Genomic DNA, 27,867 nt, shown 5'->3' with positions numbered 1-27,867 from the left:
ATTTTCACCGAATAGGAAACATTGATGTTTAGATGATAATTCATATGGTAAAACAGATTCTGCTTTTTCAGTTTTTCTTTGTTACATAGCCTTTTAAAAGTAACAAAGTAGGACTGAAAAAGTGTAACATAATGACCTTCCCTGAAACACATTTATAGCTTTATTTCCTTCTAGCTATTTGGGAAGTAAAAGAATTACCTTATCAAGTTGCATTACTCATCCATCTAAACCTGTAATCCCGCATCTTGATAAGAATCAGCATAAGACACTCAAAGAAAAGATAAAAGAAGCCTCATATTAAGTCAACAAACCCTGAAATCACAAAGTTTCTTCCCAGATATCTTTTAATTAAAAACTAACTTTGCTCTCAACCTTAAGAACCTATATTTTATCCTACAAAGGGGCTGTAATTTGATCATTTTCTACATGTGTCATTTGGCAGCTGTTAAAGTTCTTCATTACTAACACAAAATTTTCAATTTTACCTCTTTACATTCCTATTTTACTTTGCAGCAGAAGTAATTATTTTCTTCTAAGTCAACAAATATTAGTAAGATTTCTTTTTTATTAATTTTATTCATATCTTAATTCACTTTGGTAGATTTTTACTTTTTCAACCGTTGCTGGACACACTGGATCATCAACAGATGCAACTGGAAGTTGTTTTGCATGGAAAGGCCTCCTTTCCACATGGCACAAACAGAATATTTCACTCATGCAAAGCAAAATCACAAGATAAAGACAGCTTTCAAAACCTGTAATGTTCTGTAAGTTTTTAACCATAGTTTATGAATATTTAAGTTAAAGCAAGTTCAGTTTATGTTAGGTGTCAGCCCTGGAATGCCTGCAACCCATACCTTCCAGACCTGTTTACCCATCTGAAACGTCTCATTAACATGTGCTAGCTTTCACTTATTTCACACATTTCTTTCCCTTCACATATGAACTCTAGCTCCCCTAGTGTGTTTGGGCCTTTGTTTCCACTCTATGAGCACTTAGATTCTGCATTAATATCTAAAACTTAGACATCAGCGGGATGGATGTGTAACAGTTTAATCCAAAACACCTTGTAGTACATTATTACACATTTCTCTTCAAAAACATACTACGCAACTCAAATTTAGCCTGTGTTTTTCCAAGTATTTTTCATGAAAAAAAAAACACAAAAACAAAACCAAAAAAACAACACATAGAAAACTACCTTAGCTAGGTTTTAACCAACTCCTCAAGGAGACTGCAATACTGCTGTTCCAGCCTCTAAAATCGCAGAAGAGTTCCAAGTTCACACACATGCTGTGTCAGCACAATTCATATCAATGGAAATATTGCCTACATTTTAGCACAGCAAAGGCACTATATTGGCTCAAGTATCGTCTCACATATAAAGATTTTACTTGACAAGAGCAGATATAAATCCACACTATTTTCACATTTTAAGGTAAAATGCAACACAACGTGGTTTAGGACAACGACTACATTCATACTGTTACCTAGAGCTTGTGTTTTCCGACTAAAAAATTGCTAAGAATTCGCATATACATAAGAGCGAATCAGACTTTTTATAGAACAAGAATACCTAATTCTGGCAAATATGCTTGTCTAATTATATAAGGAAATACAACTTTGGTTTATAAAAATATACGAATTCAAAATGTGATTTTTCAATTTGTTTCCAAGTCCATTACAACAACTACGGCATGAAGAGCTTCCTTGCAAACTATGAAACAAGGATTGGTATCTTTGAAAACACATACTCTTAAACTTGCACACTATTTTAAAACAATTAAATCACTTGAAATTTGTGATTACACTAGCTACACACGCTGGTTAAGCAATACACACAATTCTTTTTTGTACCATTACCCTATTTACCTGTCTGTCTGTAGCTTCCAAGTTCGAGTATGTTGAGCTGCATCTCCATGGTGCTGCTGGTGCAAATGCTGAGGATGCCTCCTTTGCTGCTGCTCTTGCTGGACTTCTACCCAACAGGGAGGGACAGTGGCTGAAAATCGTGGTGTCAAGGTCTCAAAACGGGTCAGTTCTACCAGGGACGTCAGTGTTTCAAGGGAAAATGGCTGGTCCACCAAAAGATCAACTCCTGAATAATTAAAGAACATACATATTTGTTATACAGATGTATTTATTTCCCAGAACATCCTATAAACAGTTTGAAATATAACCAAACTGCTGCAGTAAAATTAATGTCTGTGTGACACAAAAATTAAAAAAGTGCTAGCCCTGAAGCTGAAGCCAGTATCCTTTGAAGCTAACTAATTTGGAGTAAGTTTTCTAAGTACTGAGATCTCTGAGCATGCTGTCTGAGATTCAACCAGAAGCATCCCAAGAAATAGTTAGCCAGCTACACTTTGATGATATAAAGCTGATTAAAACATTTTTACACCCTTATGGACTCAGAGAAAAAAATAAATACATTCCATGAAAACAGCCACATGGAATTACTATGGAGTCAAAATATTTTTATCACTGTCGTTTAAAACATTGCTTTGGCACCTGCCTATCAATGCAGACTTATTTTATGGTAGATCAGTAGAATGCTTTGGAAGCTCTCAGTTTAGCTTAAACGAGGAATAAAGGAAAAACAAGCATGCTTTATATAATCCACTGAAAAGACACCGTTCCTAAACAAGCATCTTGTCTTCATATTCAAATCTTGCCCTGAAGAAACAGGTTCACTGGATAATAATCTAGAACTCTACAAATAATCAGGTTTCCTCCAACAAAAGCATTGAAAACATTAGAGAAAATAAGATACGCATAATGACCGTTTTCTTAGATTTTGAGCATTTTCTCTTAAAAATATGTTTCAGAAAAAAAAAAAAAACAAAAAAAACAACAACTTTTAGTTGTAAAGGAAAACTCAGCACCAAAAGAAATACCACACCCTCAGTGCAGAGTCTGAACCTAGACACTATCTTGCAAAGCAAGCATGAGTGAAATCAGTAACAAGATCACATCCTCTAGCTTGAGAGGAGAAAACACGCACAATTCTTCCAGAAAAGTGAAGAAGCTCAAGATGAGAGACCCAGGGTCAGGCAGAAAATTCACTCATACTGCAGAAGCTGTAACTTCTGCTTTTTAGTCTGTGACGCGCGAAAATGCTAAAAAGATTAAAAATGCCGCAGAAATTTAATTTTAATAATACAGAAAACACCTTTGTTTTATTTATCTTTTACTGCCAAATATGAACCTTATTAACTGTGTGATATTGCAACAATAACAAAGATCATAGCTCAAACTGTGTATCAGTTCAGTATTTCAATAGATTGGATTTTTTGCTAATTTGCTCCCCTTCTCCCCTCCAAAAGAAACTGTTACAGATTCAGATCAACCATATACATCAGGCCCTGAAGCTGAAAAATTAAAGACTTAAGTATACTTGACAGCACTGGAAAATTATCTTCTTTTGCAAAATTACATGATTTTTATTGTACTGTAATAATGAGTTACAGTAGGTTGAAGTACTAGTAGCAAAATAGAAAAGGTGTTTCAAACTGGTTCCAAGTTGCTTCTAAGAAAAAAAAAAAAAAAAAAAAGACATATTTTACATTACTTTACCACGAAAACACCCCTTCCCTTAAAAGGAAATTGCAATCAAGATGCATGACCTGGTAGACCTGGTAGCATTAACACATTTCCTTCTACAACAATACCCTTTAAAATGCAGCCAAACTGTAAATGCAACTGTTCCAGAGTGCATACAGTGGAGAAACAAACATATGAACAAAATACTCGATATGATATGTACAGTAGACAGACAAAAGCTTGTGCTTGTCACTGGGGGTTCTATCCTGACCACAGCTACAGTTTCAGAGAACACCAAAGTGATTTCATAAAACAGCCTGATGCTGTCTGCCACCAACTGTGACATGGGACATAGGTTAAGGCTTTATGCTCAGTCAGATCAGCCTAGGAGTTCGGTTCCCCAGAAGAAAAAGCCTTCTGTTGAGCTATGTCTGTCTGAAAAACATGCAAAGAAATGGACAGAAACATTTCTTCTTGACATACCTGGATTAAAAGAGAAGCAACGCTGATGTGATGGATGCTGGGGGCAATGCCTGAGGATGATCCCTATCGCTCTGACAGCTTCATTACTTCAGAGGATGTTTGCACAGTCCTAGCACTCACTCACACACACATTAAGACTCCAGTATTATGGGCACAAATATTGTTAACCCAGGCAGTTCTAAGAACTCTTCAATCTTTTAGGTTCAACCTCCTGCCTAGCCCCTCATTTGGGGGCTGGCTTCCAATGATTATCCAACTTCTCACAGCTTCCAGGAGCTCAGCCTGAGAGCACAGCAGAACAGTACTTGATTTGTCTGACCGCTGCTGTTTCCAGCATCTCACTGGGAACAAGTACAGACCAAGATCAAGCAACACTACACTCCCTGAATTATATTAGTGCTTAAAGGAAGACCTGCAACTTGTGGGCTACTTAAATGTATAACTATTTAGAAGTCCACGCATAAGTAAATCTGTTGCACTAGGTCATATTTCAGTACAGTCTATACTGCAGACTGCATGGAGGAGAGTTAAAAAATAAATAAATAATTTTGCCATCACATTACTGGCAGAATTTAAATGGTAATTATCATCATTTTGACTCATCAGGTTGGTCAAAGTTACCCTCTGAGTGGAAGTCACTTAAATCTGTTAAGCTACTGTAAAGGGAATGCATCTAATGAAGCAGATTTATGTCCTGAATATTCACATTCTCTATAAAGAGTTTACTGCTTTATTTGCCATTACCAGAAGAAGAAAGGTGCAGAAGAAAGCCACAGCCTTCCTTCCCTCACGTATGTACAGCAGTTTTTTACTTAGCAGTTTTCAAACTTCAGGAATGGCTCCTTTGGAGAAAGAGGAGCAGCAAGAGAAATTCAGTCCTCAAAGCCATAGCGCAGAGCAGAAGACAGCAACTGCTGTACTGCTGCGTAGAGGTAATCTTATACTGAAAATCAACTTTTCCTTCCCTCTTTTGATTTCCTTCCTGCTTGCTAAGTAAAATCAGGAACCTTACAAACAGAGCCCAGAACAACGCGTCATAGGGCCGGATGCAAGTAGGATTTTGGGAGACAGACAGCAAGTAGGCTGGTGACAGTGAAGATGCCGTTCATTATCCAGAACCATCCCTGTATTGCCACTCAGTCCCTCCCAGCTTTTGTCCTCTGTACCTGCACTAGACACTCTACCCATCACCCACAAAAAAAATAAACAATTTCTCTGACAGTCATGGCCGCAAGATTACATTCTACCATTGCTTTGCCTTCATACTTCACAGATTCATTTTTTTTCTAATTTAAGAGTCATCGGTTTCCTGCATAGCCCTACTTCTGTCCCAACAGACATGACCAAAACCTCCAAACTCCAACCCAACTGAAATAATGCGTCTCTATCAACAACAGCTGCAGGTTAAATCAAAATGAAAAACACAATATTTTTACAGTTCTCTCATCAACAGTTCCCCCAAACAACCACCACCACCACCAAAACAGCTAGACTATACTTCAGAAACCTCAATATGACTCAAATCTTCCTCGGGCTTAACCAACAAAATTAGATTTGTTAAGTCTTAGTGCCAAATTATTTACAATGAAGCATACTACATGTGGACTGAGAAAAGATATGAGGGCCCCACAGGAGCTCACATAACCTGCACACACACCATTTTCTCCTACAAGCAGGAGGAGACCCTCCTGTTTTTCAACCTTTTTATGTGACTACTTAAATGAACTTTACCTCTCACCAAAGCACCTGGTTTACCCAAGCGGGCCAGGATACTACAAAAGCAAGCGGATGGCAGAACTGGGTGAACAAGAACTGCAGTAAAGACCTAAATATCATGTTTAAGCTAAAAATGGAATTTGGACAATTAGAAACAATTGTTTCTTTCAGTCCAAGAGCAAACAGCTTTCCAGGAAGCAAACTGACATGTAAATGATGGCAGATTTTGAGCAAGGCTCAACCTAAATCAACTATGAGAAACAGAAATCCAAGACTTAATACCTGAAGTTTATTTCACAACAGCAACTGCACTACTTCAAGTATAGATACCATTAACTTCATTGCATGCAAAAATACTTATCAAATAAACTTTGCAAAGTTTTCTTATGTAGAGCTGGATGTCGTCTGCATGAAACTAAGACAACTTTAGATGATGAACATATGATTTTTGTTCCAAATAATCAGTTCAAGCCTATTTAAATTGTGAGGGAAGTTCAGTGTCTGCACAATTACCTGTTTTTTTTCCTTGTTTGCCCTGCTTACGATAACATGCAGTGATTGGAAAAACAATCAGTTACACAAAAGGATTTTTGAGAATTGGGAAGTGCTAAAATGTTACACTTGTATATAAGCAGTGGCAAATATACATAAAAATTACACAACCCAACTGCAGGGTAATAAAACAAAGTATAAAATTATTATTTATATTAAATAACTCACAATCACTTCACCATGCAACTTCCAAGAATAATAAAAGCAATATAATTATGTTTAAACATGTACAATTTACCTGTAATGCCTGGACTGGAAGGGTTAGATAAGGGCTTGGCACCTTCTGAAGACTGTTCTACGCTTTTGGAAAGGGATCCATCTACAAGTATATCAGCTTCATCTATGTCATCACAGGTTCCTCCAATCTGAAGGAAATGAAGTTCTCCACCTAAAATCATCAGACAATGAAAGAAGCAAATTTAGACATGCATATGGTTAAACTTGATTCATTAGACAAGCTTCCAGACAAAGTACTACACAATTATGACTACAGTCATAGTTATACAGGACCTGGAACATGAAAACTCATTTTGCTTTATTGCTATGACATTTTTCAGGGTGAACTACCAAAATACTAACTTCAGCTGTGAATCTCACAAAGGGAAAGAAAATATTAGGGAAGAGGGGGATAAAAGGCAATTAACTAAACAAGTCCCAGTAGAAACCCCGATCGTAACAATTGTGATACTTTCCATAACCCAAACCATGAGTTAAACAGAAACTGTTCCACCACGTCAGCTAAGGCCTTCATACTTTGTTTGTACACATTGCATACGTTTCCTTTCCAAGTTCAATATCTGAGAATTGAACAAGTCATTTTCCCGCTGAACTCTCCTAAATAAAGGGCTCTTCATATCTTTTAACAGACTTCGAATAACAACACCGGTCAGTACAACAGTCAGAAGGGCAATTCCAAAATATTCAGTGGACAAAATGTATTGGTGGAATCCTGAAATCATTCAATGAAGTTGCCCATCATAAATGACAGAATTCATCTGTGCCTATCGCTGGTGGTAAACAGAGAAATCACTGAGAAAAAAAGTAAGGTCATGGAAAAATGTTTTTAACAGTTTTAGTAGTCACAAAAATCCCAATTACTGGAATATATATAGAGAAAAAAGAAATCCTGGAAGGCCTTCTATTTTTTTTTGCCTTTTTTTTTCTGAAAATTGATAGCAGAATGCCCTTCAGCACCTGACTCGTTATGAAAAACCTTGCTAGGCAAACTGTCCAGGTCAACTGAAACAAACAAACAAACTTGAGATAATGTAGGTAATAAAAATCCAAAATAAAAGCATAATCAGCAGGTCCATGTTTTGCACTGGGGGAGCAGGAGGAAGTGAAACACACAGAGATTAAGGCACAAAGAGAGATGGTGCAAGGTTTTACTGGATCTCAGTAAGAAAGACCCATTAAAAACACCTTAATAACATTACTGTTTTAACAAGACTGAATAAAAAGAGGACTATTAGAGCTTGAATCACCAAAAAGGAGGAACCGCCCAATGGCCAGAATTGATGCTACATGCTGTGGGGTCAGAGTGATACTGCATGAGAATAGGGCTCCTGGTGTCTGAAGGGACGTAAGATTTACCATCTGCATTTTCTTTTCAGTTTATCTCTTTAAAACAGTTATTTTATTAAGCCACTAAGCCATTTCCTATTGGGCTTTTTTTTACAGAAATCCCATAAGAAGCCCACACTGCCTCTTCTGCCCTCCATACACCCACCCCGATGCAGAACAGTATGTCAGCAGTAGATGCCAAGAGCAGAGAAAAAAAAGAATAGTTCTAGTAAATAATGCTTAGAGTGAGCTTCCTTAAGATTATATTGCTCACAATTATGGCAATTAACATTATATAGCTCACAACCACACAGCAATTTTCTTGAACAATGAGAATTAGGGACATGTTAGGAAACTCAGCTCCGTTTGGTGGTAAGCCAAACCTCAGTTCTTTCCCATTCTGTTTACTGCCCAAAGATCCATGATCTATGTGATCTCAGTGATCAAAACCCGAGAACCTCCTGTCCTGGAAAATAGCACAGCCGAGTGAAATGGAAGTTCAGACTGACCTGGCCATTTACCAGTTTTATGGCTCAGAGCAGGAGACAGGGAAGTTGTGGGCTTGTCTAAGGGAACGTGATGCCAAGGTCTACTCAATCTGTAGGTGGTTGGATTTGTTTTGTTTTAACCAACAATCATTTTGGAATTGATCATGCTGGAATTGATCATTAGCTAATGAATTAGCTGCCAATAAATTGCTAATTGGTAATAGTAGCAAGTACTGCTGATTAACAGCAGCAAAAAACAGCCTTATGATTTTAGCCACACTACAAGAAGAAGAGCAAGTCCCTGAATTCCTAGAAGGCTCCACCACTCTTCGAAGAAAATCTCTGTGCTAAACTTGAAATGTCTCACTTATTTATTGTTTTTAACACATTTCTGTAAAAAAACTTCATCATGAACATCAGCGATACTGTATTAGCCTATAAATTAATTAGTGCCTGTGCAAGCTTTCCAAAACCCTGCAGGTGGCTTTGCTTCTGTGTCACAAAAGAGGTGGTTGTTCTCACAGAACATCTCAGGATGACCTTCTGACGATGCCTGCTTATTTGTTGTAGTGTTACCATAGCTCCTGTAGTCAAGTGCCAGGAAAAAAAATCTGTGCAAAAGTCAATGTTGATTTGTCATCCTTGCTTTATTTATTTATTTATTTGCTTACTTGTTTATTTGAGTTCTTACTTGCTCGTGGTATGTACTACCAGACTGAAAGGGACTCACGATGTTTACTACTAGAATTATAAAGTACTGGATGAGTAATTAGTAGTTTACCTGAAGACTTCAATGCTTGTATCAATTTTGGACAGAGATGACAAATGCTTCTGTTGCACTAGCAAGGAGACATTAAAGTTCACACTGACTTTCTCAGTGATCATAAAGGAGAATTAGAAAACAGTATCACTGTATTTCCTGAAAATAGCAGGTAGAGCATTAAAAACATGGGTAGAGTCATAGAATCATAGAATACCCCGAGTTGGAAGGGACCCATAAGGATCATCAAGTCCAACTCCTGGCACCACACAGGTCTACTCAAAATGTTAGACCATGTGACTAAACGCACAGTCCAATCACTTCTTAAATTCAGACAGGCTTGCTGCAGTGACTGCTTCCCTAGGAAGCCTGTTCCAGGGTATGATCACACTCTCGATGAGGAACCTCTTCCTGATGTCCAGCCTAAACTTCCCCTGCCTCAGCATGACACCATTCCTGTAGGTCCTATCACTGGTGATTAAGGAGAATAGGTCAGTGCCTGCCTCTAGTTTAATTCTGAACTATATTTAAAATCTGTAACTTGCTCAGACTCAAGAACCTGGTGGGTTAGTTACACAAACGGAATGTAACAATCAGAAGTCCATCCAAATGAATCCCAAGCTTCCTTCCATCACACCAGTGATCAGTTCCAGGAAGGCAGCATTGGCACAAGTTAGAGGACATGTCAGAGATGAGGCCACTGCAGTCGAAGCCAATCTGGCAAAGTGTTTGATACACTGAAGGTGTCCTGCATCTTGGCAGGAACTTGGAACAATGACACAGATGTCGACAGCTATCACAACACAAGCACACAATCAACCAATACCCCAAAGATAAGGGCATTAAGACCACTAAGCCATACCACAGGCAACTAGCCAATAAACAAGGGTTGGTTCCTACATACCAGTTTGGAACACCTGTAAGATTTCCCCAAGAAAGCTTCCCAAAGCCTCGCTCTAACAGAATTTTCTCTATTCTTGGACATTTCAGCTGTAAAATTCCATCCTGGGTCACGAAAAAATAGAATGTGATTGACTAGAGACGAGTGAAAGCTACCAAGCCGGGCAAGGAATAATTAAATGCATTATTATGGGAAAACGGAAAATCAGCTAGCCAGCAGTTCTGTAAAAGAGGTTCTTGTGAGTCATAAGATGAACCCGATTCAGCTTCCTGCTCCAAAGTGCAAACGTCCTAGTGTGTACATGCACAGACAGTATGTACAGAGCGCAGTTATTAAACAGAAAAGAAGAATTCCTTTAAAGACATCTGTAGGATTACTGTGGCTGTTTCTGGGTCAAGAAGCATGTGGACTTGAGAAGATCTTTTGGGAAGGGAGTGCAATACTTGTTTTTTTTTTTTCTTCTTTCAAAGCCCCTGAGGGAAGTTTAAAACAACTGAGGTATTGAGCTGATGAAAACAAATGACTTGAGGTCCCCACTCCCTTTTGTAGGGATCTTTGCCATGTCAATTAAGGACGGCACAACTGACTCCAATCAGCACAGATAATACAGACTAGAGACCAGAAAAAAAGAATTCATCAAGGACATTGTGCATTAGAAGAAATTCTGTGAATAGGCTGTTACCTCTCCAATGCAGAAGAACCTCAAAAACAGGTTGATCTCCTTCTGAAAGGGTATGTGTAATTGATCCTGACCTTGAGATGATCTCCTTAGGATCATTTCCAACAATAATTCTGGCAAAAAAACTCAGTCCCTCCCATCCCCATTAGATCCCATCGCCTATGAAGGCAGAAAATTGAAAACACTTGACTGATTCCTCAACTTCAAATATGTTAATGCACAAGGCTGACAAAGCCCAGTGACAGAGACAAATAAGACATGAAAACAAAAACAGAAAAAAAGCTAGAGAGAGTGATAAATACACTCCATACAGCTCAAGAGCAATAAATTTGTTATAACTGAGTGGCACAAAATTTGGTGGTGTTTGTTCTCAAATGTGTGGAAGTGCCATCCAGTTCTGTCAAGCTTGCTACAAGAAATATTAGCACATACAACTCAATTTTTGACAAGACCAAGCTTCAGCCTGAAAAAATCGCTACTTTCTCAGCAAAGGAGAGTGACAAAAACTCCTGTTATAACGCAGCACTGCAGGCAAGAACTGGGCAAAATTAGGTACACAAAACAAATGCCCCAAAACATGGCAAAATAGACATCTAAAGAAAAAAGAGCTTATAGATGAACATATAAAACAACTGCTAAGGTATTAACGTGCAGGATGGGTTACATACAATGTTTGTGGTCTTCTTTAACGTTTCCTTTTTTTGAGTAATTAGAAAAAGACAATATCCACCAGAACTGATCCAATGTACTCCAGAAAACATGACATGCAAGAAGCTGGTTATGCAACTGCAAATGGAGCTGGGAAGCAACATGGGTAGAAAAGAGGATTGCTAGAATAAAAAAGCAGTAAAGTTCCTCCTTCTTATGATGATAACAAGAAGAAAACTTTCTTCTTCCCACTGCTTTTCCCCAAACTACTTCAATAATTAAACTGAAAACATTAACTACATTAATTTAGGGAACTACTGAAGAATCATTTTTTAAAACAAATCAACCTTCTGTTGAGACTTTTGCTAGATGAAATGCAAAACCAAATACTAACATTTTCAAGGGGATCAATATGGAAATGATTTACTGCAAAACCTTCACTTGCTATGGATATTTCAAAAGTAGATTTGTGAAAGAATTAGATTGCAAATTTCAGGTGAGCACAATCCAAGAATACTTCACTGACTTGAACATACTCAAGCACTCCAGAGCCACTGTACAGATTTTAGCACCTACTTAATCATACAGTCTAGGTGAAAAGTACTTGCTTTATTTATCATAGCAACACCCTGAAAGTTTCTACTTCTGAGAGCATTTGATTTATTTGAAATGCCACTCCACTTTCCTACTTGATAATATTTCTTCAGAAAGCTTCAGATATTGAAGTTCCTAACATCGGTAGCAGTGAATGGCTAAGGAAACATCCCAAAACAAGAAAAGAAAATAGTAGAACGCATGGTGTGGACTGTTCACTTAAGCAATCTTTGGTAGGCCTGCAATAGTTAGAAGAAAAATGATTAGATGAAAACAGATTTAAAGAGTGCGGCGATAACTGTTGCCCTTGAAATTTACCCATCCAAAACAAATTATATCTGGTCCTCTTAAACACCAGATCATAGAGGTCAAGTACCACTAGAAGGCCACTCCACTGCTGTGAGCCCGCTGCAGAGTTTAATAATAAAGCATATTTTGGATGCTACTGAATTTAAGCCAAGTTTCATATTAATGACATGATGCAAAAATGTTTAACAGCCCCAAGTGATAACAAAGCACTGCTAAGAGGGATATTAACCATAGTTTACCTTGGCCAAGGGTAAGAGAAGAAAGCAAAACACGGAGATTAAAGTCTATTCTCTGCTTGACAGAACTGGAACCAAGAATATACTTCACCACCTCACCCCAGAGGTCAACTACAGACACTCCTTCACGGAGAAGCACCTGAGGCTGACACCAAGGTGCAATATTTTTAAGTGGGATAAGCATAATTATTCCCAACCCACAAAGATGATTGACGTCAAATGCAAGTCGAAAACATCTTTACATAAAAACATTCAAAGCCTGAAACACCCATTCACACAAATATATTTTTTTCCAGTTATATCTTAAGGGCAGCTACAGAGAGAATTATGATCTACCAAGGATGCTAGCATGTCAACAAGCATCTTCTGCTGGAACAGGAGAGAGTTGGCTTTTCTACATCCAAAACTTGGAGATGTTCAAGTACCTTCTCCCACCACCTGAGCAAGTAAATAGTAAAGAACATACTGCTCAGCCCATATTCTTGAACGCTTTTCCCATGACCTCCAAGCACTTCCAGTGCATGTTTGTTCAAAAGCATTTACTTAACATGTTCACCTGCGTCACTGCACTGCAAGCTACCTGCTAGGATTAACATTCAATACACCAGTGAATGTGGCCCTTCTCCTTTCAACACCAGTCTTCCTTACACGGTCTGACTGCAGCCACATCCCCTACATGGTAGTTAAGACAGAAGAGCAAAGACTGCAAAGGGATTTTGGAAGAAGCCTAAGAAAACTGCACTTAAGATAAAATAATGAAAAATCTTTTTGGCCATCTGGCAGATAAGCAAGCAATTTTACCCACTTACAGTAGCAGGATTAAAGGACTGAACGCAAGTTAAGGGAAATCTATTCCTTACATTGTCATTCAAATATACACCTAGATATAGAATGGAAGAAGTTAAATAAATAGTTGAGCTTTTTGGTTTGCTCTTTCTTTTAGTATTTCTGAGTTTTCTAGAGTACTGTTATTTATACTTAAGATCAGATCATTCTTTATAAAGCTCCAAATTCCACATGAAATACTAGGACTCTAAGGTTTCAGATGTATCTTGTATCAGATCCTGAAATCCAGACCTCTAATGAATATTGGTCCCTAAACATTTGTGATGACTTTGTACTTAATTTCTCAAAAGAGAAAAAACTATATAAGCAGAAGTGAACAAAATGCAAATACAAACTTCAAGATATTTAAACAACCAAAATATTTTTGAAATTCATTTTAAAATGGTTGCAGAACAACAAAAAAAAAGTTCTAAATAGAGGCAATGTGGGTGTAAATTAAAGGCAAGAACAATCAATGAATAAAAAATTGAAGAGTTATTGAAGTACTACATTCAAAAGAAGAAATTTGATGGCAGAGGAACAAATGCCTGTGGTTTGCAGGACCACAGAACAAAAAGAAAATCCCAGTTATCTTAAAGGCAGCAAGAACAAAAGAACTTGCAGGCGAAGGAATTTATAAATTACTAAATGGACACTATAGCACTCTCAGAAAAAAATAAAGAGGTTTCTACTGAAAAAACAGAATGATGTGCTTGCCTATTATGAGGAAGACAAACTCCAGTCAGTAACAGAAGTGGTGATTATAAAGGCAGAAGAGACAAATACTCCTACACACACAGAATAAATGCTCCCAGATCAACAGACCTGCGTCTTGCATCCAAGGTCCCAAAACAGGTTTAGGTAATACCAAACGCAACAAGAACATCATTACCATACACACTAACACTGGATGGGAAAATAGCATGCACAGAAACAGCAAGCCCCTTAACTTCTGTCATTAGCCTTAAACACAAGACAGACAGAATAGATTTCATGTGAGAATTAAATGAATAGCAGTACCATCCTGTGGGAAAATGCTTAGCAAGGTTGTTTTTATATGAGACTTGATGTTTGACCAGTAGAGTTAAAAACATGACATGTATTATATTTATGTATATATATATATAATTATTTTATATATGAAATATCTACATGATACATATAGTTTTCAAAAGCAATTAATCTTTGGGTTAGAGTTCCATTTTAACTAGGAAAAAATGCGCATTATTAAATAAAGCTCAAACAGTTTATTAGCTGTTTCTACCAAAATAGGACAATGCAATAAATCCAAATGTTTCCATTGGCAATCTGTACATATCAATACTAGTTGCTAATACTCAATGCTTTCAACCGTATTAAAGCAGTAAATATAAAGTTTCCAGTGCCAAAACTCACAGCAGGTATATGATAAATACAGAGTCCTTAGCAGACAAAATTTTTACAATAAACTAGACTATCAGAAAAAACAAGTAGGCCCGATTTAACAGCCACTCATCTGAAGACTACCTAATTAACATGATGCAACCGAGAAAGGTGTAAATGTGACAACTGAAATTCTGGTGGAGATAAAGTTCAACATGGTATTTGTGGGAGTTCCTCTATATCGTGTGAACCATCCCTTCAGCTTAGCACTTAAAGAGACTAAGCATGTCCACCATAGCTGCATTCGAGTGCAGGAGAGCTATATGGGACATTGGCATACAGAGAAATTCAGGGTTGTAGGGACAGGTTCAGCTCTTCTCCTGTGAAGCAGCAATCAGCTGGACTTCAGTTAGGCTCCTCGCCCACCTGCCCTTTACCCCCCAAAATGTACTGTGTTTCTTAAAAAGGATTTAACAATCCCACATACATGGTCCTGGCTCTCAGAGCCAAGACAGAATAATTCCAATTGCAAAAAGGCCTAAACAGAACTAGCAGCCCAATCTGAAAGAAGACACAATCTTATTAACTTATCACTGAATTGAGGTACAAAAGCATCACCTTCTCTGCTCTCTAGAATATCTCCAATACTTACAGAAAACATTTTTCTGAAGCACCTATCTCCAGCACAGAAATAATTACATTAAAAAAATCCTTTTGTTTTGGATTTAAGCAGATCTGTGATGCTACAGCAACATTAACCAATACGCAACCAGGACAGGACATACCCAAGAGTAATCCCCATTTTAGACATGAAAATCCACATTTAAGAGGAGGAATGGAGCCCACACTCTCTAGAACGAAAGTAAACTGTAGGTAAATTCAACGGCATTTGCCTATTACTATCTTGAAATTTATAGCCTACCATCTTACATTCTATAATACAATCCAAACACAGCAATATAAAGCATTAAAAAACATATTAAAAAGAGTCTTACCTTTGGTGCACGCACATAATCTGTCTGTGCCCGAACAGTATATCACAGAGACAAACATATCTGGTTCCTCAGTGCCCTCTTTTTTAGGTGGCTCCACTTTGGCCAGAATTTCGAAGTTCGAAAGATCTAGTATTTTTACATATCCTCCCTGAGTAGTTATTACCAGGTGCCCAAGAGTGGAAATCTCAGATCTTCTCTCTCTCCCATTGCCATTTTTAGAAGTTAATTGCATTTCCTCTACAGGTTCCTCACAGTCATCCTCTCGATTATCCAATATATCTGGTGGGAGCAAAATCATTGAGGTAATTGTGTCTTGGGGGTCTTTGATATGCTGGATTTTTACTGGTTCCTCCTCTAGAGTAACTATTCTAGTGGCATAATTCATTTTATAAAGCACTAGGTATCCACCGCTAACACTTCTCTGTTCAGGCTGAATTATTAAAGGAGTTGTTGGTACATCTGCTGGTGACTCATGTTGGATTACATCGATACTTGTGCCATTCACTACAGCAAGACTTGATTCTATTTCACCCTTCCTTCTATTACATAGTGCCGAGTTTAATTTATTTAAATTATTCAAGGCCTCTACTTGATTTATTGCACTCAGAGATTCGACAGGACAAGTCCGCAGTCCTACTAACAAATGAACTCCATCTGCACAAGGAGTGATTGAATCTACACACAGGTTCTCCTCCTCTGCAAACTTTGGCAGACGCAGGCACTGAACCAAAGTCCCAGGCTTGGGAACCATAGAGCTCCACTTGTCCGAGTCCGGAGAAGTTAGGTTGGCCGCAGCATCTGCAAACTGCTGAATGTAAGTCACAGGGGGATCCTGTAACAGCAACTGTTCCTGACTGTCCAGCTCCATTTCAATGATCTGTGGAACTGTGAAACCATCATCATGCATACTTTTACTCATAATATTGTTCATCTGTGAAAAAAGTTTTCCTGCTTTTTCATCAGACTCCTTAATGCTGTATAGCAGCAATACAGGTAAAGTCCTCCTTACCAGAGGGGAATTCAGTTCTGAGTTAGTGCAGGATTCATTGTCAGTTGATCCCTGTTCCGAGACACTCTCACCTCGAGTCCTGCTTAAGCCATCCAGTGACCGCTGAGAGTTACTGCTAACAGGAGAGGTAGCGGGTGATTTGTATGTTAAGAGACCTCCAGCTAATAAACAAGGAAAGGGAATGTTGTGTTGTTCCAGATGTTTTTCCTTCATCTTTTCACTCTTACAGTTGGCCAAACAGGGATTTGCACCGAGTTCTTCTAGATCCTTAACCGTGTCTTCCAGAACATTTGCAACAATTTCCCACTGCAGTTTCTCAGGTTGCTGAAGAATGCTGAGAGCTGTTATATCAAGGCTGACTTCCATAGTTTCTTTTTGTGATGTATGCCCTTTAAACAGAAATGATTAATGTAGTATATGTTTAAAAATAAAAAGGAATCACATTACATGTATTGTGGACTTATTCTCATAATTAAGGAAAAATTTCTGCTCTACAGTTTCAGTATGTTGTAACATTCTGTAAGATCAAGACTTGTTAGTCATGAAACAAGACAAAAGGTCTAGAAACATTCTTCTACATAGGCTAATGGCTCCCCAAGTTTTATCAACAAGAGTGAAAGTAAAGAAAACAGGACAATAGCTCTCCTGGTAAACAGTAAGATCTTTTCAACAATTATTTTACACAGGTTAGACCACCACACTAAAACCCAACCAATCCAGTCGATTCATTTCATGTTCCACCCTGTACCACCCCTCTTCCTAGCCAGCCCAGCACCATGGACAATCTCCAACTCAGCAGATTCGTTCTCCAATCTCAGCTGTAAAACACTTAATTTTATTCTAAAGCTTGAGTTACCACCACGTAACAGACAATATGAAGAGCTCGCTCAGCTGCTATAAAACACAACAGTGTTCAGATGGGCATGATGAAATTAAACAGCACTGCAAGAATTACAGTGAATCAGAAGAGTTCAATTAAGTAATGCGAAAATTTAATTGATTACAAAGGAAAAATCCAGCTGAGACTGAAGCATAAATGATAAAGCATCATCTTCATAAATACTTGCGCTGAAAAAAATGTCAAGTCTTTTTTTCCCTTGTGTGTATGCACATGCACATGTTCTTTACTTCCTTCCCTGCTGCTTTTGATTAAGCAGTGTAAACGAACTATGAAAAGCAAGCATGCAATCGTCCCACCCATCAAAATTTCTGATTAGACCTCTAAGAAAATAATGCAAACACCATATATAGCTTTGTACTGCTTCCATTTGAAAGCTTTGTTCAGGATGAGAAAATAAATAAATTTCTATCAGAATCCATACATACAGAGAAACAATCAAGATGGAGGAACTTTCTTTAGCAGTCCTCTGAATTTAAAGGGTTTTGTGCAGCTCTAATTTGTTCCTGTTCTAAGTAAGTTCCTTTAACTTGGTTTGTGTGTTTTATTGACAGCAAGATAAGCAATGCTTGTTGTCAAATAAGACATTTATTAACCAAAGTGATTTTTTTTTCTCTCCCCTGTATCTACTCTCTCCCACCACACAAATAATGACTTAACTATTGGCACTGTTTCAGGTCATTTTTTTTCTTCCTCCCCCCCCAAATACTATGAATACATATCCTTTGCTTTTGACAAGGATTTCTTAAGAGCCTGAGAAAAACAATTTTCTTTCTGATCTCTAAAGTACTATACAGAGCAAATATAACCTACCTGTCACAGATTCTGATCTGGAATGCTCTTCACTGTCCGAATCCTCCAGTAGGTCATCACTGAAAAAAAATTTATGAATGACACCATGTACACTGTCGCTGCATTCCTATTTTTCAATAAATTAGGAAAAAAAAGGGTAAAGAGAATCAAATGTTGGTTATTATCCTGCGTTTCTTTTAGTCAGTATTGTATATCCATTGCTGGATGTCAGACACAAACATCATGATTTTTTTCCTCAGTAATTGAGCCAGCAGACCGGTTTCCAATTTGCCTCATTCTACTATTGTATTCCCCGTAATTCAGACATAAATTGAATGAAAATGAAAGCCAGTTCTCAGAAATCTTTCAGACAAACCACAAAAGCAAACAAACATTCAATACTTAGAAAAAACGATGACACCTTCTTCAAAAGTTCCTCAAAATAGTAGCTGAAAGGTGGAGCTGCCAGACTGGTTTCCAATTCTACCAAGCAATTTTGTGCCTAGCCCAGAAGCTGTCATGGTTCAGGGTAGTCCCGTTCCACTCAGGTGTACTGACTTTCTCCCACATCACAGCAGCTACCAACACCTATCTTATGAGCATTCATTCCATGGTTCAAAATACCTGAATGAATTTTGACTTTCTCAGAGCCCCTTCCTTAAAGAAACAGCATACAAACACCACGTTGTTTAAAAAAATTATACGACCACATGAGTCATTTTTTCACAAAAGCAGTTTCTGGTCAAGATCCCTCTTGAAGAGAAATAGGCCCTTCAGTAGTTCTAAGAATACATGAAGCTTTAACCCATCTGGCTTTCCTAATAGAAGAAAATGATTTGCTATTATGAGACCATTTCATACAGAAAGTACAGCAGTGCCTTTGCACCTTCGGGTATAACAACTCTCAGTACCAGTCAGATTCCCCCATTTCAACAAACTGGATGCTTTCTCCTCAGGCCCAAGAAAGAGAGTCTTTTTAAATTCAAACCTGATCAACCTTCACTTAAAGACAGCAATGATTCAATTCTTCATCACCCAGCTTCCCCTTGGGTGGGAAAGTGATAGCAAACTTCATAAAGATTAAATAGAGTGAAAAAAATCTAGTCTTGAGTAGCACCATTGTACTATCCATTAACCACCAATTAAAAACGGCTTAATTCTTTAACTCTCAAGGAGTTTACAGCCCTAAAGCTACAGTCAGAGCCTAAGTTTCAGCAGCTGTTAGTAATGATTGGCTGCTAGGCCTATAGGCAGCATCCCCTAATGCTGCCCATGTTTCTACATATGCTCTTCAAAACAGCAAGCTTCATATTTGTTCTTCAGTACTGTAGGAATCACACCAAACTTAAAAAAAAAAAAAAGTATACTCCTGTGTGTGCAGCAGAACTGTTACTTTCTGATACTGCTTCTAGGAAGAAACATTCAAAAAAAATAACCCACAACTTTCGTCCTGAGATTTCCTGTAATGATTCACTCTTTTCTTTGAGTTTTATTAATATGTATTTCCAGTATCATACTGTAAGAAGCATAAATGAAAGAATATTGCTTATTCTCACATGGAACTAAGTGTCAGCATATACTCTAACTTGTTTAAAAGCTTGTGACAGGACTGTCTCACTGTCTGTATGTATGCGTTAAAAGTACAAATGAAAGCAATTCCTACCACATCCACATAATTTATTTTCAGAATAACATAAGCAGAAACTAAGGAGAAGCAATCAGAGAAAACAAACAAACAAACAAAAGCATTCTAAAAGCCTGCAAGTACCCTTCACTTTCAAAACCTGAAATACATAATCCAAAATTAAAATGAAAAGCTATTCCTGAACTTGTATTCCTTGCTCTTTTCTGTCTCTGGAACATCAGCATAGAGCAACAATAAGATTTGGTATCTCTATTAGTGGAAATTAAATACCTGAAACAGTGGAACTAAAATGGAACTAGCTTTAAAGATGGATTTTTTTTTCAAGTGTTGAATTGTGTACAGACACAAAAGAATTAAAATCTCAAAAAAAAACCCACACATACCGATGTTACATTTCACAAAACATGACTTAACGGAACAGCATTTACCATTTACAAAGCAGAATTTCTCATTGCTATTTTTTTAAATTTTTTTTTTTTAGTGGCATACCTGTCTCCTTCTAATTTTGGTATATCTGAGCAGCTAGATGAATCTTCTAGCCATGCTAGTGTTGGTCTCCTTGAGTCAACCCCTGAGCTCTGTTCTCCTGATAACATAAGTTGCTGCACAATAGCTGGATCATATGCATTGATCTCAAATTTTAAGTGGACCTGAGAAACAACAAAAAGCAGAAGAGATCTTTGACATGTATCAATACATTCTTAATCAGAAGTAATTAGTTAATAAAAATTAGTTATATTGTATACCTTCATAAGTTTGGAAACATCCCATATGCAGATCTTTCCTCGCTTTGTTGCAGCAGCTAGAAAATGAGGGCAACTTCCAGACCCAAAGCAGGCTATTCTGTCAGTGCCATCTGTGCAGGGAAATTGTGCTGGACTTGTTGCCAGCGTGACTGAAAGAGGTACATTCTGAGTGTGCTCTCCCTTGACAAACGGGCAGTTCGGGGAATGTCTCTCATGTTCAGACCTTTTCATATTAAAAACAAAACATATCAAAATTGATTTCTTACTCTGAAAAGCATATACATCATATACAAACTCAGCCCTTGAAGCCCTGTAACTGAACCATTTGAACCGTATTGTACTCAAATATATAAGAAACTCACTAAAACGTTTTCCCCTGCTATTTCTTAATAGCAAACTGTATGAAAGCCTCTGATCAATTAATGGGTAGTCACATTCAGATGGAAGAATGTGTCCCATAATTAGTCCTAAAAATCATACATTAAAAAAAAACCTTCTACAGACAGTAGCTCATCACATTAGCATGAATAACAACAACAAAAAAATACATTAGAGTTCCAATACCATGAGATATTATAAGTAGCCTTAATACGAAGCTGTAATGTCCCATTTTTATTTCTATACCACACAAAAATTGAAATTGAAAACAGCCCTAAATGACACATTGACCTAGAAGCATAAAAACCACAACAAATTTCTAACCTTGATATATAAGGAAGCAGAGATAGGACAAAGAGCAATTACATCACTATAAAATGTGTGGAAATTAACAAGGAAATTAATAGGATGGCGACTGTGAAACATGTTAAAAAGGAAAGTTTCCAGCAAGTCAGGAATCTGATGTGTTGAAATAATGATTATAAATTACCGAATAGCCATGACAAAAATTACATTAAGGACCCTTTTAAAATCAGTATAAGGTCCTTCACTTCTGTCACTATGCACAATTCTAGCTGATTCAGGCAACTTTTAACAGAGCTTGCAACTTTATGTAGAAGGCAAATATGTACTGCATGGTCACTGCAGTTTAAATACTTGTGTTCTTTTCACAATTGTATAGAAGACTGGATTTAGAACCAGGCAAAGGAATGTCGGTTGCCATTTTTGTCAAGAATTTGAAATGAAATACCACATCAGAATTAAAAAAAACAACTGCAATTTCTGGGTTTTAGTATCATACAGAAGTTTGGATTTCCAGAATGATTCCATGGGACTAATCAAAAAATATTTTATTGTACTATGTCATTCTCATCAGTGCAACTTCCTAAATTCATCAGAAATTCTATCGAGATATGGAGACCTTTGTCCTCCAAGATTTCTAACATCTTCAGCATAAACCTGTCTACTTACTTCAAATATTATTGAACTTACCAAGGTTCATCTGTAGGCTCCCAGCATACCAAACACACACTACAGGTAAAGCACATAGCTCTGTCATCTCCTGATGAAGCAGGCTATAAAAATAAGAAGGAACACTTGAAATTCATACAGCTATATAACACAAAACACTAAGTGGGTAACCAAGTCCGCTCCTTCTAGTGGCATAGCAAAATACAACATCAAATTTATAAAAGGACAAAAATTACATGAAGTGGAAATATTTCACATTAAAAAATTTGATACACAACATTTCTATAGAAGAGATCAAGAAACAACACCCAAGCCACTGATTAAAAGCCACACAGAAATAGATGAGAACATAAGTGAACAGCTTCACTACTAAGACATTTTTTTCTTTGGAGAAAACTCATAAGGTTCAAAAATTCTGCTGAGCTTCAAAATTTTGACTGTACATTTGCATGCTTGTAAAAATACAAGTTGAAAAAACATTTCCTATTATGCCTTCAATCTGCTGAAATATAAAGCATTCGATATCAACTCCTCTGCAAAGATGGTTGTTACAAGCTGAAGTGACAGAGGAAAAGAATAGAATTTTCCGTTCTCTTAAAATTTAGCATTTTCATGACTACTTTTCAAGTCACTGAGATACACTTGGGAACATGCAGATACAATTCTAACATTTTTTTCCTGTATTTTAATTCCTGAACATGCTCTTTTCAAGAGCACTTAGGAAAAACATTATCCATTTGCACCTATCAAATGTTGCAATGACATAAGGCAGACAAGATGGATGTCAAACAACATGCACTATGTACATCCATACCATACATAAGTATTTTACAGTGAAAATAACCTCAGAAAATGAAAAATGAGAATAGAAAAGAGTAGTGGAGTAAAACGTTGAGGCTGTAGTATTCAGTAAGCTCGATAATTTAGTAATGTGATCTACGATTGCTGTTTGTCACAATATAGTTTTCTTCAAGTGCCACTGGGAAAATGTAGTTAAAAAAATCTGGTGTCAGGCTTACTGCTTTTTCTGCTTCACTCGTATTGTAAAAAGTAAGAATATTTACTCAACTATCTCATGAGGAACAAAAGAGATGCTGTGTAACTACTCAGTTCATCTTTGTTTAACTCAGATTTATCTGATCCTTATGAGCATTTTATATGCTTAATTTGGAACAATGTTTTCTGTGATGTGTACAAGAAAGAAGCAACCTCAAGGCATGAAAATATGGAACAGTAAGAAAAAAAGAGCTGAATGACATTTTTTCATTATGCTTTCTGAATTATTATGGAAATCCGTTAAGGAAAAAAAAAATACTTTTTTCCACCCCAAACCGTCACTTAGGAAACAGATACTATGAATAACAAAGCCTTTTACCTGGTGATAGAACCCAGCTTGAGCCATAGGATCTGGCTGTGCCCACCTATAACCCACATGAGGCCATGAAGTGAACGTCTCCCTTCTGTTAGCTTCACTATACATCAAAGACCTAGAAAGGCAAAAAAAACTACATTATCCAAAACTGCCAGTCAGAATAACTAAATAAAAACCAACAAAGTAAACTAATTATGAGATATTTTCAATGCTCTAGCAACTGTTAGAAATAACACAGGTAGTTATCAATAACTTACATTTAAAATATTCATTAACAGTTACAGAAAAGTTACCAAGTTCTCTCACTTAGGTGCCTAAAGTGCCTCAGCAAAAGACCAAAAGCAGTACACAACAACCTGGAGGCCTTAAAAGTGGAATAAATAAAAGTGGAATAAAGTGGTTTGTTTTTTTAAATGATGACTACTGCAGAAATTTGGGTTTATCAATTGAACAGGTAAGAAAATACATATTTTAAAATACCCTAGTGGGATATTTTAAGCTTGACTGAATACACACAATACAAACTTCCCAATGTTTGTCACTCACTGCATATTGTAATATTTGAGAATTACAAACTATTAAATCACAAAATCTGAAATCCTCTGTAAATGCAACGCCTACAAGGAAAATAAGCACAATTTTTTCCCCACCATCCCTGTTTAATTTCAGTGCATATCTCTCATTTGAAATAGCACATGAGAAACAGCTATCATCTTTTATTTTTTCTTGACTCAAGTTCTCCAGTATCATCCCATAAGATGCCATCCTGCACAGAAAGGTACATATGGCTGTAAGAACTAACACTGTTCAATGGAAAAGTGCCTCACTTCTTGCTTCTTGCCCTCAGTGTCAAGAGCTTCTTGCTGCTTTGCAAGAGAATGGTTATATGAAACATTTCCCACCAAGGAAATAAAATATTCTTTTAACAACCACTAAAGGGGTGTCGTAAGTTGACATTATACCATCTTCAGAAACTGACCTCAGAGAGCTCTAACCAACAATACAATATGGCAAGGTACAGGTAGACCTGGAGGTTTGGGGAGGGGAGGTGAGAGATGCAATCATATATTTTTTTCTTAATTATTTGAACCGTAACATATAATGACATACTTGCTAAACGGTATTTATATAGAAACTTTCAAGAAGGCATTCATTTATAGACTTTGAAGATTTATCAGCATTCTAACTAGTCTCAGCTTATGAAGGTTAAAATAATAGGTTACTCACTTACTTACACATTATCACTTGGATCAGAAAGAGATGAAGCAACAGTCTATGAGGTAAATTTTCTCTGATCCCAAACACATAGCAGGTGACTAGAGAGTTCAGAAGTTGCATTTATACCCAAAGGTAACAACTTCCTAAACTTTATCCTCTAAAACACAAAGCAAGGGCATAACTCCTTCCTGCATGAAGGAAAAGGAATTGATTTCATGATGTAGCATAGTGTGTATGCTCTAACTTTGGTAGACAAACGTGTGCACTTTGTGTTCAGAAGAAGCATCTATCAGCTCTTAAAGCCATGCAGTTTCTGAATACATTAACATTGCAGCCTCCTAAGGTTTATAGTACTAGCTTGAGTACAGCCAGTAACTCAAGTAACTAGTCACGTGCACTATACTGTCCAGACACAACCATAACCAAACATTATGAAGAATAAAACGTGGATGAACACAACATATTAACATGTTATAGTACCACCTGGGGACCTAAACGTAGGGCTGCATATGTCACCTTTCCGAACATGTATGTTGGGAGTAAGAACAAAATGAATTCATCTGACAGGCACGGAGGTCAGAATCCAAACATAAGCCTTCTGGTACTCAAAGGTTTCTCGAAGTTTAGTAATAGGTACAGTGCATTTTGCATTAAACACTTGATTAGCTGTATGTATAAGAGCAAGAACGTACAGAGCAGGACTAATTCTTTTTTTTTTTTTTCCCCTTTCAGGGAATAAGGTCATTTCAGAGCTTATCCTGATCCAACTAACGGGTCAAATTCATCATTTATTTCGTCTTAACGTACCTGTCCACAGATCGACCAGGTCCCACACCAAGTTCTGGTCGTGCGCTGGGTAAGAGGTAAGATAACCTATCCATCACAGAGGATGCTACAGGTAAGGCAGCAATATTTTGATTTATCTTCTTGAGTTCATTTACAATGGCACTGGCGACAGACTTCAAAACATGATGAGGAAGGTGGAACGTAACCGTTGCCCACTAAATTAAGGGGGAAAAAAGTGCACAGGTAAATATGTTTTAAGATTTTAACATGTACACAACAAATAGTTCACAAAGGTGTCAAAAGCAAAAAGAAATGCACGTATTGCATTCTTTCATGATTTCAGTTAATTTAAGTAATACAAGAACAGACATACAAAAGCAGCACGGACATAATGATGCAAGGAAATTTTGTGTGTTTAAAATGTTAAGCTTACACCCTGCTAGTTTCTTTTTGAATAAGTAAAATTTCCCTCAGAAGAACTAAGGAACACATAATATATTTCATCCTTTTCAAAAGAAATCCGTCACACCAAGTCAAGCACTCTGAATGCTTCGTTAATGATATGCAAGCAAATTTGAGTTGGGAATCCATGCTAGACAGTAGGAAAATAAATTCTCACCTTCGCAACTTTATGATTTGCTGCTGTTTCATGTGAGGTATTTTTTAAACCATCCTTCAGTTGTGTGATGAATAAGTCATATCCCTCTGTGCTAGAAACATCTACTTTTTCTATGCAAGCAGATAACAGCTGCTGAGCCTAAAATGCAGATGTGCAAGAGTAGTTAGCACCCACGTTGAATAGCTCCAGACAAGAACTACAACTGTTTCGTTATTCTGGGAAATGCACTTTGGCACACCTAGTTTGTTTTATGTTATATCAGCATAATCCCACAGAAGACCCAAAGTTGAGCAAGCAGTTCCAGATTTTAGTTTGTAGCCCAACCAATGGATAAATATCTGCAGTAATTTCAGTAATTATTGCAAGTTCCCTCAGGTACTGTATTACCAAATGTTAAACAAGTCAGTCACATAAACAATTAACACATCACATATTAAAGCCAAGCAAAATAAAATCACGTATTACCCAGTGGTTTTCATTCAAAATGATTCATTCACCTTCAGGGACAAAAAATGAGTCCACAAGTTTTGACATTTTTCTGAGTATCTTTATATATAAAGAAAAGTAACAGATGATAGAGAGCAAAACAACACTAGCAAAATTACAGATAAATTACTTACAATGCTAGTATAATAAATTAAGTTGGAAAACTGGGCAGAAGGAAATGGGCTGGTTTTGAAATCTAGAGAATTTTTACAACTCAGAACTAACGCAACTAGAAAAGAACACTGTAAACATCCATTTACACAACTTCTTTTTCTTCCATGTCGCATGTGTTTCTGGTTTGCCCCACTGAACATTACTTTCACGTCCACAGGTAAGATTTAAAGGTAGACCTTTTGGGAAAAGCACAGAGCATTCTGTACTTGTTGTTAAGCAGGCTACATCCGAAAAACACTCAGATACTGCTCCAAACAGAATGACCAAATGGCCGCTTGCTTACAAGCTTGGGGAGCTCAGGGTGGAAGAGCAGAATAAGGCCACTCAGCCCCCTAGCTAAGCCTGTGTCTGTTCCTCAGATTTCAACAAACTCATACTTCACAAATCTCTCACAGAAGATAGAAGATCAACAGATGAACTGTAAATGTTTATAATTTTACAGTGTTCTAGGGAGAAGTAAAAACAGCATAAAGGCAATATCACAGCTTGTCAATGTCGCCGATTAGAAATGCACACACAACGCACTGCATCACCAGCAGACCTATCTTAAAGAGCAAAGATTTGCAGAGAAGTTCTACAGACTAACAAAAAATACACTTGCTTGGATAAAGGTTCTTAATCTTCCTGTGATGAAGGAATTGGATTGATGCATTTGAATGATATTTAATATCCACTAAAACTTTCTGAAGTCCACGTAACTCTTGTTTACAATTAAAAGATGGCTAACAAAATTCCTCCCATTTTCCCAATTTGGTCCTCACCTCTCCCAGCCGGTCCCTGCCGAATTATAATGTTTTCCAATTTCTTTCTACAGAAAGGACCTTTACAGAGAAATGCTACTATCTTAACCCTGAAATAAGGGCCTGCAAATTTTTCTTTAAAACCAAAAGAATCTTTAGCTAAAACTGACACAAACAGTTGGTGTTAAAAGGTGAAGCTACAAACCAACGACAGCAAAACTTAGAAAGGAAATGCTGACCTATCACCTTCTTCCTATTTAGCCACACACACCAAGATTTCATAGGTAACCACAAAGGGTCTAAAATTGATGCCAGTGGCAGCAAATGTAAGGAACCTGAAAAGGTCTCTGCAGAAACCTCTGTGAAGTAACAGGTTAT

The 27,867-nt window shown here is 37.2% G+C and overlaps 1 protein-coding gene across 8 annotated transcripts in view; it reads right to left on the bottom strand.

The window, feature by feature from the left end:
• BIRC6 (baculoviral IAP repeat containing 6) overlaps positions 1-27,867 on the bottom strand; it is a 172,629-nt gene that overhangs the window by 130,039 nt on the left and 14,723 nt on the right. For all 8 annotated transcript variants that reach the window (XM_068676459.1, XM_068676462.1, XM_068676461.1 and 5 more), the window contains exons 3-12: positions 26,090-26,227; positions 25,492-25,685; positions 23,470-23,581; positions 22,116-22,198; positions 20,745-20,967; positions 20,488-20,648; positions 18,375-18,433; positions 15,655-17,052; positions 6,533-6,682; positions 1,873-2,098 (exon numbers count right to left, since the gene is read on the bottom strand). In XM_068676459.1, coding sequence (XP_068532560.1) covers positions 1,873-2,098; positions 6,533-6,682; positions 15,655-17,052; positions 18,375-18,433; positions 20,488-20,648; positions 20,745-20,967; positions 22,116-22,198; positions 23,470-23,581; positions 25,492-25,685; positions 26,090-26,227 — 2,744 coding nt within the window. The remainder of the gene's footprint in view (positions 1-1,872; positions 2,099-6,532; positions 6,683-15,654; positions 17,053-18,374; positions 18,434-20,487; positions 20,649-20,744; positions 20,968-22,115; positions 22,199-23,469; positions 23,582-25,491; positions 25,686-26,089; positions 26,228-27,867) is intronic.

Source organism: Anas acuta, chromosome 3 (genome assembly GCF_963932015.1).
Source record: "Anas acuta chromosome 3, bAnaAcu1.1, whole genome shotgun sequence".
Lineage (NCBI taxonomy): Eukaryota > Metazoa > Chordata > Aves > Anseriformes > Anatidae > Anas > Anas acuta.
The sequence above is the reverse complement of the archived record's forward strand: the minus strand, read 5'-3'. Positions and strand labels throughout refer to the sequence as shown.